Source organism: Camelus ferus, chromosome 7 (assembly GCF_009834535.1).
Source record: "Camelus ferus isolate YT-003-E chromosome 7, BCGSAC_Cfer_1.0, whole genome shotgun sequence".
In the NCBI taxonomy this organism is placed as follows: Eukaryota; Metazoa; Chordata; class Mammalia; order Artiodactyla; family Camelidae; genus Camelus; species Camelus ferus.
Genome location: NC_045702.1, coordinates 8,475,143 through 8,494,136, shown reverse-complemented (window position 1 = coordinate 8,494,136; position 18,994 = coordinate 8,475,143). Strand labels below are relative to the sequence as shown.

Genomic DNA, 18,994 nt, shown 5'->3' with positions numbered 1-18,994 from the left:
GGTAAGCCTTACTGAGCAGCCCAGGAATTTTTCTCACTGAATTCAACCTTCTCTTTATAACGCTTTCCTCCAGCAAACACTCTGCCCAGTGGGGAAGTAAATGAATTTCTCACCCACTTTCTGTATGACTATACTCTCCAATATATCCTGGCTCATCCTTTCTTTTCCAATGACTACTTTGAGACATTAGGATGTTAGTGGTTTATCTCCCTAGTGCCTGTGAGCTATTATGTATCCTTTGAGAGCAAGGACTATGGTACATCTGAATGCTTCCTACATTACTCAGCCTTGCTTTGGCTCTGAGCTTTCCTTCAACTTGTCTCCTCCTCCTCACCAAAACAAAACAAAACAACCAACTACCACCACCACTAACAACATAAAAACTCTGAACCATCCCATTCTATATCTTGTCCTTAGGAAATTTTTCTTTGTTCCTAAACTAATTCATGCTAAGGCACCAATAGCTGCTAAGGCTTATGAATTATCCACTCCATCACTGCTCCAAATGTGTATTTGCATTTTAACAGGGACATTGGATTCAGTTTGGCAGAAACACTCCTATTAAAGGAACAAACTTGTTTCAGGGCCCTGCATCAGACCTATGATAGGAGATACTTTTGTCCTTAAGGAGGGGCGTTTTTTGGTTCCTTCAGTCACTGAAAGGAGGCTGGGTACTATGAGGTCAGAACTATTGAAGGGTCGTCTGGCCTATCAGGCCTTGCCCTGAACCAGCAGTGTCATCTTATTCATAATCAGATCTGCAGTTTCAATACCCAGAACAAAACCTGCCACGTTGCATTTGCCAGCTTCCTTGCATTTCACAATGTTACTTAATTGTTTCTGGGATCTTCTGTCTTTCTCCTTAAATCCTGGCTCAGCCTCAGATGCTCCTGGCTCTGTTTGGGCTGTACTGCCTGATTCCAGGATGTGAAACCTTGGCATCCTCTGAGAACTCCTCAGGTGTGCCTGCCCTGTGCCCCTCCACACACCAATCTTATGCCCCTTACGGAATCTCTGGTCCCCTAACCTCAGGACATCAATGGCCTGAGCTTAAAGCAGGACCAGAGGAGGAAGAGGGTATAGCTCAGTGGTAGAGTGCATGCTTAGCATGTACAAGATAGCGGGTTCAATCCTCAGTACTTCCATTTAAAAAACTTTTTTTTTAAGTTAATAAAATTTAAAAACCTAATACCCACTCTAAAAAAAAAAAAAAAAAAAAAAGAAGCAGAAGGACCAGAGAAAGGAACTATTAAGTCCATTAAGTAAAACCAAATGTGAATTAATTCCAGGAGACCAGGTGAATCTCTAGCGCTTCCAGGTCTGCCTTACAAAGGGGCAACTTTCTATTCCTGTTGTTTGCCCACTCTGAATTTTGGTTCCAGGCCAGTACTCTCTGTCACTTGCTTTGTCCCACCCTATTCACCACAACAAGGCTGAGAATGCCCCTGTGAACAGGAACTGGCCAGTTCTCTCGACTTGAAAGCCAGCTTGATTTTTTGAGGGGAAGTGTTAGAAGGGGCAGACCCAGCTCAGGGATATCCTTAAGTAACCAGATGCTCTGAGTTTTCCTGGCATGTACTGATGTTAATATGTAAACATAGGCAAACTCTGAAGGCGTTTGCTCTGATGTATAAAATATGCTGGCCAAGCTAAAGTAAGAATGCAGATAAACAAATATAAGGAAGGTTAAAGTGTTTCTTAAGTTTGGAATTCTAAAATAACACAGAGTCCCATGGGAAGACCAATACCGTATCATCCATTGTCACTTTCCCACTTCCACAGCCTGGGGGGTTGAGTCTGGGAGCCGAGGAGAAGGAGCCGGCTCTCTTCCAGTCCCTGATTCATCCTGCCTGGATCTGCACGGTCCATTCTTAAACTCCCTGGTTAGGAATGTGGTCACTTCAGTCATCTCCTGTCCAGTCATCTTGCCCTTTCCACTCCTTGATGTTGATTTGGTGGATGACCTGGTAAAAGCCATGGCAAGCATCCTGGAGAGAAGCACCAGAGATCTTTGTTAGCTCATGATGTAGAGATTAGGGATTAGCCTCGTTAGTGGTTAGTGAGCAAGAGACTTATGGGGCCCATATAAAAGGAGATATTACTGAAGAGAAAGGAGAAAGAGGGAAGGCTGGGGCTGAGACTGAAGGAAATCCACTAACGGGCGAAGTGCAAGCCAAGGTCATCCCTGCAGCCATGTCTGTGGCTGAGTAGATTCTTGCACCCAGGTGGGTCCAGGTGGACCTTGCCCAGCGATAAAACTGGAGAAGACAAACTGACTTTGTCCTAACCCCATTTATTTTATGCGAAAGGAGCTTTATCATCATCCTTAGGCTTCTAAAACCTCACCCGTTTCCCAGTGTATTGCCCTAGAACCAGACTTGGGCTAACACGCGCAATGGGAAATTTTCTGCACTCAATTCTCTGGCTCACACACTTGCTGGCAACAGTCATGACTGCCAGCACCAGAAGAGCAGAGTGACTCTGGGTCAGCTCTACTTTGTGCAAAACCAAAATACAGAAATCCAGATTTTTTTCTTCAAATGATTCATTTGGGAGGTGATTATTTATGTATTTATTTATTGCTTTGCAAAAGCATCTCTGAAGGGTTTCTTCAATTTTTCTATGGTTCTCTTTTTTGGGAAAAATTATCTTTGGTATAACATTATATAATCACTTTACCAAAAAAAAAAGGGAAAAAAACTGAAAAAAAGAAACAATCCTGCATGACTCCATCCTCTTAGTGCACCTGTCACATACTAGCATTTAAAGGTTATCTTTCCTCTCTTTTCTGCTATACACACTTTTTTTTGCCTTCTAAGCATTAAAGGATCATTTTGTTTTTAATTTAAAAAAGAAGTAATTCAGGTACATGATTTAAAAAGTATGAAATAAAAAGTAACAGTCTCTCTCCTTCAACTTCATCCCCAGTGACCACTACCAACTCTTATATATCTTTCCAGAAAATAGCTTCTTTTTTTTTTTCCCCAGAAAATAGCTTTTTATATAAAGCACATAGCTGGGTTGCATGTGCTCTGAGGGGCTGGGGTAAGCAGTGGATTTGCTCCTATTTGGAGTATAGACACATGGACCATGTGAGCAGCCCCTCCTTACTGTCAGGATTGTAACATGTAAAACTTGGGAGCTGCCAGGGATGTTGTTTCTGGACATATAACTAAAATAAGCGACTGAAGAGCTGTAAAGGGAGTCCCAGTGCTATCAGTAATTCTGGATCTGGCTCTTTTTGAAGTTGAACCATGACCTTGGCTTTCCTACGATTTAGTCATTTGAACTTTCTCAAAGTTCATGACCAATAAATCCCTTTTCTGCTAAAATTTATTTGAATTGGGTAGATGTCATGTGTTAACAAATTAGCACATTCATCATAAGCATTTATTCTTTCTCTGTACAGTCTTCATGTCCATAATTTTTTCTTCCAGTTTTATTGAGATATAATTGACATACAGCATTGTTTAAAGTACATGACAGAATGATTTGACTTACATACATCATGAAATGATTATCACAATAAGTTTAGTGAATATCCATCATCTCATATAAATACAAAATTAAAGAAATTTTAAAATATGTTTTTCCTTGTGATGAGAACACTTCGGATTTACTCTCTTGACAACTATCATATATAACATAATTAACATTAACAGCAGTGTTCATTGTATTTATCATGTCATATATTACATCTCTGTATTTATTTATTTTATAACTGGAAGTTTGTACCTTTTGACTGCCTTCATCCAATTCCCCCTCCCCCTCCACCACCCACTTCTGGTAACTACAAATATGATCTCTTTTTCTATGAGTTTGTTTTTTTGTCTTTAAAGTATAATTGACTTACAACACTATGTTAGTTCCTGTAACACAACAAAGTGGTTTGATATTTCTATACATTTCAATAAGATCACAGTAAGTCTAGTTGCAATATGTCACCATATAAAGATATTTCATGGCTATTGACTGCCTTCCCCACATTGTATATCTCATACCCATGACTCATTTATTTTGCAACTGGAAATTTGTACCTCTTAATCTCCCTCATCTATATATTTCCTCCCTACATTGCCCTCCCCTCTGGCAACAATATGTTTTTAATCTGTATCCATAACTCTGTTTCTACTTTGTTATGTCTGTTCATTTATTTTGTTTTTTAAATTCTACATAAAAGTGAAGTCATATAGTATTTGTCTTTCTTTAACTTATTTCACTTAATATAATACCCTCTAGCTCCATCCATGTTGTCGCAAATGATAAGATTTCATTCCTTTTTATGGCTGAGGAATATTCTGCTGGTGGAAATGTAAGAGTGTGCAGTTGCTTTGGAACACATTGTGGCAGTTCCTCAAAAGTTTGGACATAAAGTTATATGATCCAGCAATTCTGCTCCTCAGTATATACCTAAGAGAAATGAGAACACGTCCACACAAATACTGGGATATGAATGTTTAGCAGCACTATTCATAACAGCTAAAAATAGAAACAACTCAAATGTCCATCAGCTGATGAATGGATAAACAATATAATATATCCATACAGTGAAATATTATTCTGCAATAAAAAGAAATGAAGTACTGAAACATAATACAAATTGGATGAACCTTGAATGCATTATACTGACTTAAAGAAGTCAGACACAAAGGATCACATATTATATGATTTAATTTGTATGAAATGTCTAGAATAGCCAAATCCATGGAAACAGAAGGTGGATTTACCTAGGGATGGGAGCTTGAAGTAAAATGGGGAATGAATGACTGTTAATGAGGGTGATGAAATTGTTCTAAAACTGTATTGATCATTGTGAAAGTCTGTGAATGTACTAAAAACCATTGACTTGGACACTTTAAATGTGTGAATTATAATGGCGTGTGAATTATAATGGCATGTGAATTATGATAAAATTATTATTTTTAAAAATAGCCTATTGAGTGGATGTGTCAATGGGATTAGTTACATAATTGTCAGGTACAAACTCTTCCTCTATTACTTATACTTCTCTGTGTCTCATATCATTTAACAAATAGTTACAGAGCATCAGATGTGTTGGGAATATAAAAAAAGCAGAGGAGCATCTCATGCCCCAGCCAAGGAGGCAGCACTGGTCCACAGAACTGGGCAAAGCAGCACCTAATAAACGCTACTGGAATCAGAGGCAGGCTTGCTGTCATGGGCTTTGCACCCTAAGGAAGGCTTCACTGAGGAGGTGAAAACCACTGAATCTTAAAGGATAAATAGTGAGAAACAAAATATAACACAGTTATCATCGGTTGAGCACTTACCCCAATAGGCATTGTTCTACACACAATACAGAGGGGGTTGAACTTCCAGAATGGCAGAGTAAGGAGTTAGGTGGACCCTCTCCCCAACAAAACAACAACTCAGCTGGTAAAACCTGTAAAACAAAACACAGACTCTCATTTACAACCCCTTGAAATTGTTCTAAGGGCATAGAACAAACAGAAAAATATTATACAAGAAAATTTACATTTTAGGAAGAATGATGAGAGTCTATTTGATATGAGCCAAAACCCAGTATTCCCTTAGCCCTCCTCTCCCAGCCCCTTGTTACGGAAGCTCTCCTGGAGAGCTCTAGTCTTAACAAGAAGATTCCTCCCAGCTCCCAGTCTGCGGCTACAGTTTCACCCTGGGAGAAGCAGCTGTCAGAGCTTCTCATGCCCTCAGCACCCTGTTGCGGAAACTCTATTATAGGCAAGGCAGGCTGCGAATACTGGGGCCCCATCACTCCATGCCTCCCCTAAGCCAGTTTGTAGGGTGGGGGTTCTACACCAGGAGGAATAGGCAGAGAAGATCAGTAGCTTCCTTCCCCCACCACTTACAGAGCAGGGGATCACTCAAAGAAAAGTGGGGCACCACCCCCAGCTCTGATGCAGTGGCACGCAGTTCCACCAAGCTAAAAGGCAACCCATAAGGACAAGAGCTTTAGAGCTCCACTTGAGACTATTGGAACAGAGCCTAGAGGACTCCGTCTAATGGTGCCGTGGAAAACAACAGAGATCCTGATGTAGAGCAATGAAGGGGAGCTGGTAGCTCCACGACACAAGCAAAATGGCAGAGTGGCTAGAAATTTAATAGAGAACCAGGGAAAGAGGAAGCCAAGAAGAGCCCTCCTGGAAGCCCATTCAACTCTGAAGATCAGGAAGGCTGAACACTCACGCCTGGCTGCTCCCACTCAGGGGCAATCAGCGCAGGGTATGCTGCAGACTTGAGAACTTCCCCGAGCCACACACTGGCCCATTAACACAGGGCCCCTCATGGCATGAGGGGCTTAAACACAACCTCTAACCAAACATTGACTGAATAGTAAGCTACTCTGACCAGGAGCGACTCCTAGGAAATAAGGCTTCAGAGTAAAATCATACTCATCCCTGGCAGTCCAGGCGACTGTGGACATGCCAGAGGCTGCACCCTATTAGGAATGATCAGAGAGGGAACATCCAAGCTATTAGGCTCTGGACAAAAATGGGGCAAAAAAGTAAACTCCCTGAGCTGTGACAGCAACCTCACACATCCAATGAAAAGGTTAAAAATATGACTGGCTAGGGGCCCTATGTACAATCTGTGACTGATAAGTAGCTAAGGCCAAGCCAGGGGGACCCCAGGTAGCCAGGCTAAAAAATGAAAATGAGGGGGAAATATCTGAGCAGGGACATCAGGGCTGCATGCCGCAGGGGAAATAGATTTTGCAAAATTAGTTCAGCCAAACCATTAAACAAATAAACAAATGGTGAAGCAACCAACTATAGCTCCAACCCTCTGGTGGGAAATCAGCATCCATCATTGCTACAATCTATTATCAAAAATGTCCACCTTTCAATAAAAAATTATGAGACATGCAAAGAAACAGTAAAGTATGACGCATACACGGGGGAAAAAAGCAAGCAATAGAAACTACCTTGAGGAGCCCAGATGGTGCAATTAGCAGACAAAGACTCTAAAGCATTTATAATAAATATATTCGAAGAATCAAAGGAAACCACACCTAAAGATTTAAAGGATTTATGATGGCAATGTCTCATCAAATAGACAATATTAGTAAAGAGAAACTGCAAGAATCAAATGGAAATTCTGGAGTCAAAAAGTACAATAACCAAAACAAAAAATTCACTGGAGGAACTCAACAGAAGATTTGATCTGTCAGAAGTAAGAATCAGTGAACTTGAAGGTAGATCAATAGAGATTATGCAATCATAAAAACAAAGAGAAAAAGGAATGAATAAAAAGGAACAGAGCCTTGGAGAGGTGTGGGACACCAGTAAGTGCACCAACATATGTGGAATGGTAGTACTAGAAGGAGAGGAAAGACAAAGAGAAAAAAAATAGTCAAAGAAGTAATGGTTGAAAACTTCCCAAATTTGATGTAAAGTGCTGACACATTCAAGGCATAGCCTACTTTCTCCTAGCTCATAGCAAAATGCAAGAAGAAAGAGATACATCAAAAAAAGGAACCATTAAGCAACGAAGGATCAGAACTTGATGATTTGGAAAACTCTCAGCATATCTGTATTGCATAAGATGAGAAAAGATGTTCTGGAGAGAACACCAAAGGTGTTTCTGGACAACCATTTGCTAAAGAGATTCTGTGTGTGACTTATAAATCCAATCCACCATTTCAGCAAAAGCCAAGAATAGAGATGGGGTTTTCCAGGAAGAACCAGTGGAGAACCCTTATGTCTAACGGTGTGGATCTCCTTGACATCACAGAGGACCAAGAAGGTTTTTGAGAATTTTACACCAATAGAAAAAACACTGTCAGCCTGTGCTGCAAGGGACAGAGATGGGATGAAATTGAGGAAGATTCTGAGGAAGATTCTGAGGCCAGAGAAGATGGGGTCATCCCGGAGGATACAGAGGATAGAGCACAGAGCCACAGAGGATTACTTTCAGGTTTTGAAATCTAATGGAATTAGCTCTGATGGACTGTGGACTTGCTTTCGACCAGTAACTCTTCTATTCCTTTCATTTTTCTCCCTTTCAGAATGGGAGTGTCTATCAGATGCCTGTCCCACCATAGTATTTTGGAAGCAGAGAACTTATTTTCTAGGTTTAACAGGTTTGTGGCCTGAGAGGAATTTTGTCCCAGAATGGACCATATCCGGAGTCTCACTCATACTTATTTAGATAATTTAGATGATATGATTTGGGACTTTGGGAATTGAAATTTAGATGAGACTTGGGACTTAGAATTGATGCTGGATTGGATTAAGATGGCACCTCTACCCTCCAATTGTTCAAAGGTCAACCGTAGTTATACTAAGGTGAGGTCATACTGGATTAGGATGGGTCCTAAATCCAATGACTAGTGTCCTAAAAGAAGAGACACAGACACACAGGGAGAATGCAATGTGACGATGGAGGTAAGAGATTGGAGTGATACAACTACAAGCCAAGGAACACCAAGGATTGCCAGCAGCCACCAGAAGCTAGGGGAGAGGCATGGGATGGTTTCTCCCTCCAAGCCTCTAGAAGGAATCAACCCTGCTGATACCCTGATTTTGGATTCTGGTCTCTTGAGCTGTGAGAGAAAGAAAATTCTGTTGTTTTAAGCCACTCAGTTTGTAGTAATTTGTTATAGCAGCCCTAGGACATGGATGTAAGTGCCAAGACCATTTACTGGGGAAAGAATCGTCTTTACAGCAAATGGTGCTGACACCACTGTATATCCACATGTCAAAGAATGAAGTTGGGCCCCCAACTTCACATCACATACAAAAACTAACTCAAGACAAATCAAGGAGCTAAAACTATAAAACTCTTACAAGAAAACATAGGGGTAAATCTTCACAACCTTGGATCAGGGAATGACTTCTTAAATATGACTCAAAAAGCACAAGTAACAAGGGAAAAAATTTGATAAATTGGAATCATTGACATTTAAAACTTTTTTGAGTTAAAATCTTTTGTACTTTAAAGGACACCATCAAGAAAGTAAAAAGACAACCCACAGAATGGGAAAAGATATTTGTAAATCATGTATTTGGTAGAGGACTTGTATCTAGAATATTTAAAGAACTTCTACAACTCAACAATAAAAAGAAGAATCCAATTTTTTAAGTGGGCGAAGGATCTGAATAGATGTTTCTCCCCAGAAGATATATAAATGGCCAACAAGCAATAGCCATCAACAGTGATCCAAGAGTGAATTTTATGGTATTGAGTTATATATTGCTTAAAAAAAAAAAAGCAAAGGCATAAAATAATATGTATGGGGGAGGGTATGGCTCAGTGCTTGAGTGTGTGCTTAGCATGCATGAGGTCCTGGGTGCAATCCCCACTACCTCCATTAAAACAAACAAACGAACAAACAAACCTAATTATTTCTCCCCACAAAAAATAAAATAAAATAATGTATAGAATTGTCTTGTTGGGGCTATAACATGCAAAAGTGTAACATATTTGACAATAACAGCACAAAGGAGGCAGGTGGGAGCAAAGCTGATTTGAAGTGAGGAAATGATACCAATGGAAACTCAAATCCATAGAAAGAAATAAAGAGAAACAGGAGGGGCAAATCAAAGGTTAATAGAACCAATTCTGTAATATGTATTTGCTCTCCTTCTCTAAGCTTCTTTAAAAGTAATCATTGTAACAATGTATTATTGGGCTTAGAACATACATAGATGTAATATGTATAACAAAAATAGCACAAAAAAAAAAAAAGAGAGGGAAGGGGAGGCAATGATTTGGCAGTAAAGCCCCTGTATTTCACTGAAACTATTTAAAATATAATTCCCTAGGTCTGCTGAATCAGAGTCTCAGAAGATGGCCAGGGCTTTCTTGGTCTGTACTGTGCCTTTGTGTGAATTCAAAGGCTCCCCTTCCTCTCATCAAATGCAGCTCCTCGCTGGGGGCAATGGCTTAAGCAAGTGGAACATGAACTGGATCAACCACCCACTCACACTGAACAATCTGCACAACCGTATAAAGGCGTGACCCCCATCTGTAATTTTAAGATTGTTCCTCTAATAATTCTAAGGTACAATCAGGGTTGAGAACTGCTGGGTTAGGGAAACATTCAAAAAGAATTTGAGGTATCAGGTAATGGATGAAATATGAGACACGATTGTTAGGGAGGATTTGGAGGTGAGACTCTCAGGTTTTTAATCCCAAAGACTGAGAGAATGGTAACAGAAAGAGAGAAGTGGGGAGGAAAAATCTGATTTGGAGGGAATACATTAACCAGGCTGAATTGGAAAGACATTAGGAATGTTTGACTGACAATTAGAAGAAATAAGGTCCTGGAATTGAAAAACTGTCTATTTAGGGATCATCACATAGCATAACAATAATGAAAATAGTGTTTATAAAGCGCCTAAGTAGTTCTTTTCCTTGTGCTGGACAGTTTATATAAATATGAGCAGCAGTGGGAATAAGGGTGATGACTCAGACAGTCACTGTCCCATGAGGAGTTCTTTACTCCTCACGTGTTGGCCAGTGGTCTGGGACGGGTCAGATAAGAGCAGGGATCAGGAAGTAATTGGTAGTGGGAGGATGGTTGTGCACCTGACTATGAGGCCTGTAAGTAGTGCTGACAAGCAGCAGGTAGCTAAAGAGACACCGCCACCTGAGGTTTCAGAGCACTACCCTAGCATCTTAAAACAGGTCATTGCTCGTATCATCATGACAAGTGGGTGATAAAAATGTCAGTGGATTCACAAGTTCCATGGCCAGCTGTCGGGATGGCAGGGGGAGGACAAACCCCTTTCGAACCTCTTATGCCTAGTAGACCACATTTGGAGGCGACATTCACCAAGATCAGAAGTCTGGGTGTTTCGGTATCTGAGCCCCATGGATCGGCCTTATTTGATAAGAGGGCTCAACACCTAGAAACTTGTGTGTCTTGAACCATGGGTAAATTCCTGCAGGCAAATAGGGTGAGGCATGAAGAAAAAGGGGAGGGTATAAACAGGATTGGAACTGGCAGGTTATTTGGGGAAGGGCATGGAGCAAGTCCCACCCACAGTATAATTGACATCTGTCTCTACGGTCATGTGCACAGTTATAGTCATTTCCCTGGACCTCTGTGCCGTGGATAGGCCCCAGCCAGATTCTGGACTTGGCCAGACCGGTGAGCAGGTGTAGGCGGTTAGCCAGCCTGCTCATACCCTCAGGGCCACCATTTCTGTAAGGCCATCTCCTTCAGGGTCCAGGCTGGTTTATAGCATAATTATGTTCAATCCCTCCTGGATATTTGCAAACAGGTCAAATTCAGAGCCAGGAAACAGAATTCCACAAAAGACAGGCTCATTAACCCCTTCTTTAGCTGCAGTGGCCGTCGGCCAATGCCAGCTAGGGTCTTTTATTCCAAATGGTCCCATGAGGAATCCAGCAAGGCTGTATCTGTACAGGGTCTTTCTGGCTGCATGAGGGGCACAGGCCATTTCAGAGTTTCCCTGTAAGGCATTCTGATTTTCCTTGCCCAAAAAACATGGGTCCCAGAGGGTCAAAAAAATTAGGCAGGATGCCACAAAACTGTAGGGTCTCTGATGTAGTTGAGAAGGTGAGGGGAAGACACTGTGGACTTGGCCAGCACTGGGGGAGGGTGGCAGTGGCACGTATGGGCTCAGAACTGTGGGCTCCACTGGCTGTAAAATCTGGAATTCACCTCTGAAAAGAGAAACTTTCTTTACAATGCTGAGTTAGCCAAGTGGAGCAAATGCACAGTGCCTGTAAGCTTTTCCTTCTTGCCTGACTGGGAATCTCCAAGTTTGCAAGTTAGTTACTGAGTAACTGGTAGAGGCAGTTCGCGTGACCCTAAGGCCTTTCACAGAATCAGCACTTTAAAGAGCTGCAGCCAGACAGTGAGTCCAAGGTCAGAAACTGGGAGAAACAAAAACCTGGGCTACACTGCAGAACTACAGGGCGGAGAGAAACCAGTCCAAGACATGTGATGCGGGAGGCAAATGAATGGAGCTGAAGAGAAGTCAGTTTGTGCCGGATTTAAATCTGGCCTCAGACTATCCTGATGCAGTGGGAACGGAGCCATCAAGGACCCATTTAGACTAGATGTGATGAGTTCTGTGCCTTTAGAATGACTAAAAGCATGGGGCCTTGGAAGAGACCATGAGTTATCATTCCATAATTTCTCATCTACTTATTACCCAGGAAGTATATTATTAATTATATAGCCTTTGCAAAATCTTCTGTGTGGCCCTCCTTCCTCCGCCCGTTCCTTGGGGGCAGAGTTTGTGGGTCTTTTTCTCTGCACTTAAAGCACACGTCTTTTTCCATTATCTCAGTCTAAAGAGAATATTTATTTGCTTAGCTCTTTCCCCTCCCTGGACTGTGGCTTATTGAAGGTAGAGCCACTGGCAGTGCTTGACTCGGTCCTGGGTGCATACAAAGCACTAAATAAATACCTAGTGAATGAAGGACTCAACCCAAGACAGAACGCACACACATTAATCTGGTCCTCCTCCCCTTCTTCAGTCTCATCTTCTGTGGCACTGTTCCATTTATCCAGAGCTTGAACTAATAGATTGAACTTTCTGTCTGAAATTTCCAGCCCAGAACGCATCCTCTGTGTCCACATCTTTGTGCTTTCTCTGCTGCTGTCCCCTCACCCTGGAATCCTTTTCTTCCCTCTCTCTCACCTGTTGCTTTTGGACATGTGACTTCCCCCTTACCTCTCCACCCACTGGACTGGAAGCCCCTCCCAGAAGAGCCTGACCTGGGACCTTGCACTCAGCAGAGGCTCAATCAGCTTTTGCTCAGGGAAGGAATGAGTTACTTTGGCTTTGACTGAAGTGACCTTCTGGCTTCCATCAGGCAGCTTCTGATTACGTCTTGGTTGATGGCCATTTATTTAAGAGGATTTGCTTAGGAGAGGTGAGATAAATAACTGAGAAATGTGAAAATTCAGTGTTAAGCAGGAGTTTGAGCAGGAGTAGTATGAAAAATGGTGGCTTGATCAAGAGTGGCCGGGGGGAGGGTGTAGCTCAGGGGCAGAGTGTGCCCTTAGCATGCTCAAGGTCCTGGGTTCAATCCCCAGTACCTCCATTAAATAAAATGATTAACTAAATAAAACTAATTACCTCCCTCCCCCCACCCCCCAGAAAGTGGCCAGGTACTTCCCATTTTGCTGTGGCCATTTAGTTAATAGCATGAAGCTGTCTTGGACTTGTGACAGGGGAATTCTTGGCTCTCCCTTATATCATGAGAGCCAAATGAGTGGGAAGAAGAGGGCAGTGTGGAGAGACATCTCCACCACACTCTCTATCGCCCCCCACTCCCTGCCCCAGCCCTGGGACAATACCAAGTCGACACAAAAGCATAAAATGGTTAAGGTTTGGCTCATAAAATGGTTAAGGTCTGGCTTTGTTTGTGCCTTACCTATATGCCTCTTTTCCCTTTTTGTTGCCTTCTAACTTTTCCTGTTTATGGACTAAGTGTTTCTGCTCTGGGGTGGAGGAAAGGGAATTTGATCAATCAGTTACCAGGATTGGAAAACCCAAATGCTAGCAGAGGCCAAAGGAAACAAGCCACATCAGCTAGGCAGGGACAGTGACCATGGCCTGATAATAGGGGCAACTGCTACCCTGCTCAGGGCTGTGGTCCCAGGGCTGCCTGATTTTGTGTTTTGCATAGTCATCCTTGTTATGAGCCTTGGCATCATCAGGAAAAATTTTCCAAGACTGAGAAAAGGGCAAAAGAGATGACCGAGTGTCCTTTTGGGGGACTGCAAGGTGTGGTCTCTCACGGACTCCTCAGGGATTATCTTATTCTTACAAGAGTTTACAGCATTGATGGATCTTGGGATGGGGAGACCTTCCTGGATAACCCAGGATAGTCTAATCACCAGGGTCGTTAGAAGTGAAAGAAGGAGACAGGAGAGTCAGAGTCAAAGAGAAGATGTGACAATGTAATCAGAGAACCCAGGGTGCTGCAAAGTGAAAAAGACTCAACCGACTGTTACTGGCTCTGAAGATGAAGGAAGGGGACCAGGAGCCAAAGAATAGGAGTGGCCTCTAGAAAGTGAGGAAAGCAAGAAACAGATTCCCCCTCTAGACCCTTCAGAAGGAACACAGCTTGACTGACACCTTGATTATAGCCAAGTGAAACTCATTATGGACTTCTGCCCTCCAGCTGTAAGATACTCCCAATAAACTGTAAGATCATAAATTTGTGTTGTTTTAAGCTACCAAGTTTTTGGTAATCTGTTACAGCAGCAGTAGAAAACTAATATCAGGTTTTTCTGTTTTGTTTTGTTTTGTTTTTTAACAACCTTTAGAGGTGGAAGCTAAATCGAGAGAAATACAAATGATTTTTGTCCATAGTAATGCAAATGATTTCTGTTCATCAAACTGTAAAAGTATGTTATCTAGTGTGTTAAATTCTCACTTGAATTGCTTTTAACATCCTATTGTTTTTTCACTAATTAATGAGTTAAATAAAATTGTTGATACATGTTAATTTTATATTTGCAGAAGTTCATGTTACTTTACTAATTTTTAAAAAATTTATACTCCAGTTTAGTTCATATATGTCCCTATTATGTTTCTATTCTGCACCCTGGACCTTTTTAAAAATTTTATTTATTTATTTATTATTGTATCTTGGTTTTTTTAAATTTTTTTTTCTTGGTGAGGGGAAGTAATTAGATTTATCTATTTTTAGAGGAGGTACTGGGGATTGAACCCGGGACCTCAAGCATGCCAAGCATGTGCTCTACCACTTGAGCTATACCCTCTCCCCCTGGACCTTTGAATTTAAGTTCTAGTAATACTTTTGAATCCACTGTGATACCACTCAATAATTTGATTTCTATTTTTATTTATTTATTTTTATTTTTTTAATTGAAGTATAGTCAGTTTGCAATGTATCAATTTCTGGTGTACAGCATAATAGTTCAGTCATACATATACATATGTATATTTGTTTTCATGGTTTCTATTTTCCAAGCAGTCCAATTATCACCAATTTCAAAAAGGCACGTTGTTAGCAGAGCCTGCAGCTGGGATCCCAATGGGAAAATGTTATATTTACCAAGAATTTTGGCCATGATGAGGAAATTCATTTAGAGTTGAGAAAGTGTCAAACAGTGAATTTTTTTCAATTGCTAAGGCCTTAAGGAGTATTTTCCACGGAGGCAATAGATTTGTATTTTGATACTTCTTGTCTAAGTGTTCATGCTAATATCTTCTACACCATCTATTGCTGAACATATTTGTAAACAGGAACTGGGAAGATCAAAAGCACTATATGCAGGCATAACTGATCAACCTTGCAAAGTGCTGCCAACAAGGGGCAGGACGGGGTGGTAGGTGGACTGGAGGGTTGAGTGATGGAGTGTGAGGGGTGGAGCCTCTCTCCGTACAACCCGCCGCAGCTTCAGGGACACAGAGTAACTGCTGCTGCTACGAGAGGCAGAGGCCAGCCTCATAGCTGGAGACTCTGAGGCTCAGAGATGTTAAGTGACTTGCTGAGAGTCTTACAGAGAATGAATGGCTGACTGCTGAACTCAGATCTTTCCCAGACTGAAGCCCAGCTTTTTGGTCACAGTTCATACTTCAGGCAAGGGCTGTGCTGTACAAAGCACGTAGTGTGGAGCTCTCAGTATGAGCAGTACTGCTCCAAGGAGTTTGGGGTTGTCACAATGACTGGCTGACACTACTCCCATTTAGAGGGCATGGGGAGGATATAGGAATGTATAGCATACACGAGGTCCTGGGTTTGATCCCCAGGACCTCCACTTAAATAAATAAATAAAAATAAGCCTAATTGCCTACCCCCACCCCAAAATCCAACCAAACAAAAAAACCCCGAGATGATAGAGGGCATGGGCCAGACCCTCTAAGATATCCTGCAATGAATGTGACAATCCTGCAAAATGAAGGCTTGTCCTACATCCTATCCAACTTTTGAATATATCCTCAGATATTCACATAGCTGAAAAACTGTCCATAATTATCTGTCTAAAACTGCTAAATCTCTTTTTCATACAAACACAAAATATCTTTACATGGATTACAAACACAGTGAGTTTCTCAGGAATACAAGGACTATGTAACTTAAGGGATGATTGTACTTCGTTTTGTTCAGAATTTTATCTAAAGCTGTTCACCAATTTGGAAAATCACGCCAGGGTCAGCAATGTGTGGAATTAAAGTTATCAGAACAACCATTTGTGCTTGTCTTTATTTGGGGCTGCTTGTGTTTATAGTGAGCCTGCTTTAAGCACCTATTATTTCTTTTTTTTTTTTTTCATTTTTTCTATTGAAGTATAGTCAGTTTACAATGTTGTGTCAATTTCTGGTGTATAGCATAACGCTTCAGTCATACATATATATATATGTATATTCCTTTTCATATTTTTTTCCTTATAGGTTACTACAAAATATTGAATATAGTTCCCTGTGCTATACAGAAGAAACTTTATCTATTTTATATATAGTAGTTAGTCGAGCAAATCTCAAACTGTCAATTTACCCGTCATCATCTCCTTTCTCCCCTGGTAACTGTAAGTTTGTTTTCTGTGTCTATGAGTCTGTTTCTGATTCATAAATAATTCATTTGTCTTTTTTTTTTTAGATTCCACGTATAAGTGATGTCATATGGCATTTTTCTTTCTCTTTCTGGCTTACTTCACTTAGAATAATGATCTCCAGTTCCATCCATATTGCTGCAAATGGCATTATTTTATTCTTTTTTATGGCTGAGTAGTATCTCATTGCATAAATATACCACAACTTTTTAATCTAGTCATCTGTTGATGGACATTTAGATTGTTTCCATGTCTTGGCTACTGTAAGTAGTGCTGCTATGAACATTGGGGTGCATGTATCTTTTTGAATTAAGAGTTTTCTCCAGATATATGCCCAGGAGTGAGATTTCTGGATCATAGAGTACCTATTGTTTCATTACATGGACTAGTATAGTTGTGCTCAAGTATCTATTATTATTTCACTTGTAATTATACTTGTATTAGATTATTATTTTATTTGTAATTACAGTAATTATTTACTCTAAACTATTATTATTTTGTTTCTCCTTTATACCATAGGGACAACACATTGATTATCTTTTGAAATTATCTGTAGATTTAATTTCATTGTAGTAAAGGAGGAGTGATACAAAATATTTGTTCTAAGAGATAGGGAGATTAAACCACTGTAGTGGAATGAGCACTTGGTCAGGAAATAGCCAAATCTTGATAGAAGATCTTGGTTCTGCCACCTGGGTTGAGCATATCACAATCTCTCAGAGACTGCTTCCTCTTCTGTAAAACAAGCATAACCTCAGCCTTCTACTTTTCAGAGTATTTGAGTTAACCAAATGATATGTAAATTATCACACAAGTATAAGGGCCATCTCTCAATGTAGCCCATGAATAGAACATGCTTATTTGGGATTAAATTGAATACTGAAGAATGCTCTTATCACTCAGGGCAGGTAAATTTAGGCTTTAACTTGTTTGCCTGAATGCATTGAATAAGAACTTGACAAAAGAAGATATCCAAACCAAGTGGCTGATAAGCTCATGAAAAGGTGTTCAATTCCATTTGTCATCAGGGAAATGTAAATTAAAACTACAAGGTGCTCTTTCTTTTCCAGTCCCAGGTGATTCGGGATCTCCCGGCTCCACAAGGGTGGCAGCGGTAGGCCCCCAGCCCTGATTTGCGCTCTCATCCTCCAGGTGCAGGCATGGCCAAGTCGAAGAACCATATCACATACAACCAGTCCCGAAAATGGCACAGAAATGGCATCAAAAAACCCCAATCACAATGATACGAATCTCTTAAGGGGGTAGACCCCAAGTTCCTGAGGAACATGTGCTTTGCCAAGAAGCACAACACAAAGGACCTGAAGAAGATGCAGGCCAACAACGCCAAGGCCATGAGTGCACGTGCTGAGGCTGTCAAGGCTCTCATAAAGCCCAAGAAGGTCAAGCCCAATATTCCAAAGGGCAACAGCCACAAGTTCAGTCGACTTGCCTACATTGCTCATCCCAAGCTCGGGAAATGTGCTCTTGCCCACATCGCCAAGGGTCTCAGGCTCTGTCACCCAAAGGCCAAGGATAAGGCTCAGACCAAGGCTGCAGCTTCAGATGCGGCTGCAGCTTCAGATGCAGCTGCAGCTGCAGCTAAGGCTCAGGCTCAGGCTCAGGCTCCCGAAGGTGTCCAGGCCCCCACAAAGGCTCCAGAGTAGAGGCTTTCATCTATTGCTGTAAGGATAGAAAGACTAGTGTGACCCCTGGGCTGCTGTCTACATGGGGCTCGTGTCTACCTGTGCTGTTTGTACAAATAAACCTGAGGCAGGATCTGTCAGTCAAAAAAAACTACAAGGCAATACAATTACCCACCCACCAGGATGACTAAAATGCAAAACAATATACCAACTTGCCAAGAACACGAAGCAATGGAAACTCTCATACCTTGCTGATGGGAATGTAAATTAGTGCTTACAACACTTTGGAAATCTGTTTGGTAGTATCAACTAAAGCAATCTTATTTTTAAAAAGTTTCTTCTGTATGGCACAAGGAACTATATTCAGTATCTTGTAATAACCTTTAATGAAAAAGAATATGAAAACAAATATATGTATGTATATGCATGACTGGGACATTGTACTGTATATCAGAAATTGACACATTGTAACTGACTGTACTTCAATTAAAAAAAAAATTTTTTAAGCGATCTTATGACCCAGCAATTCTACTTCTGACTATAAGCCAACAGAAATGTGTACTTATATTTCCCAAAAACTATGTGGAAAAATGTTCATAGAAGCATTTTTATAATAACCCCAAACAAGAAATGCCCCAAATACCAACATCAATAAAATTAATTGTGGTATGTTTTTACAACGGTATACCGCAGCAATGAGAGTGGATCACATGCAACAACATAGATCAACTTCACAATATTCAGCAAAAGTCAGATACACGAGTACATATTATTTGATTCCTTTTATATGAAATCCAAAAGCAGACAAAATTAATCTATGATGTTAAAAGTCAGACTA

At 40.9% G+C, this 18,994-nt stretch overlaps 1 protein-coding gene across 1 annotated transcript; it reads left to right on the top strand.

The window, feature by feature from the left end:
- Positions 1-752: 752 nt before the first annotated feature.
- On the top strand, positions 753-18,177 carry LOC102507873 (60S ribosomal protein L29). The gene is given in 3 exon segments (XM_032484377.1): positions 753-763; positions 17,626-18,084; positions 18,130-18,177. Coding segments are annotated over 2 exon segments (459 nt in total). The 5' UTR covers positions 753-763; positions 17,626-17,673.
- Positions 18,178-18,994: the final 817 nt, after the last annotated feature.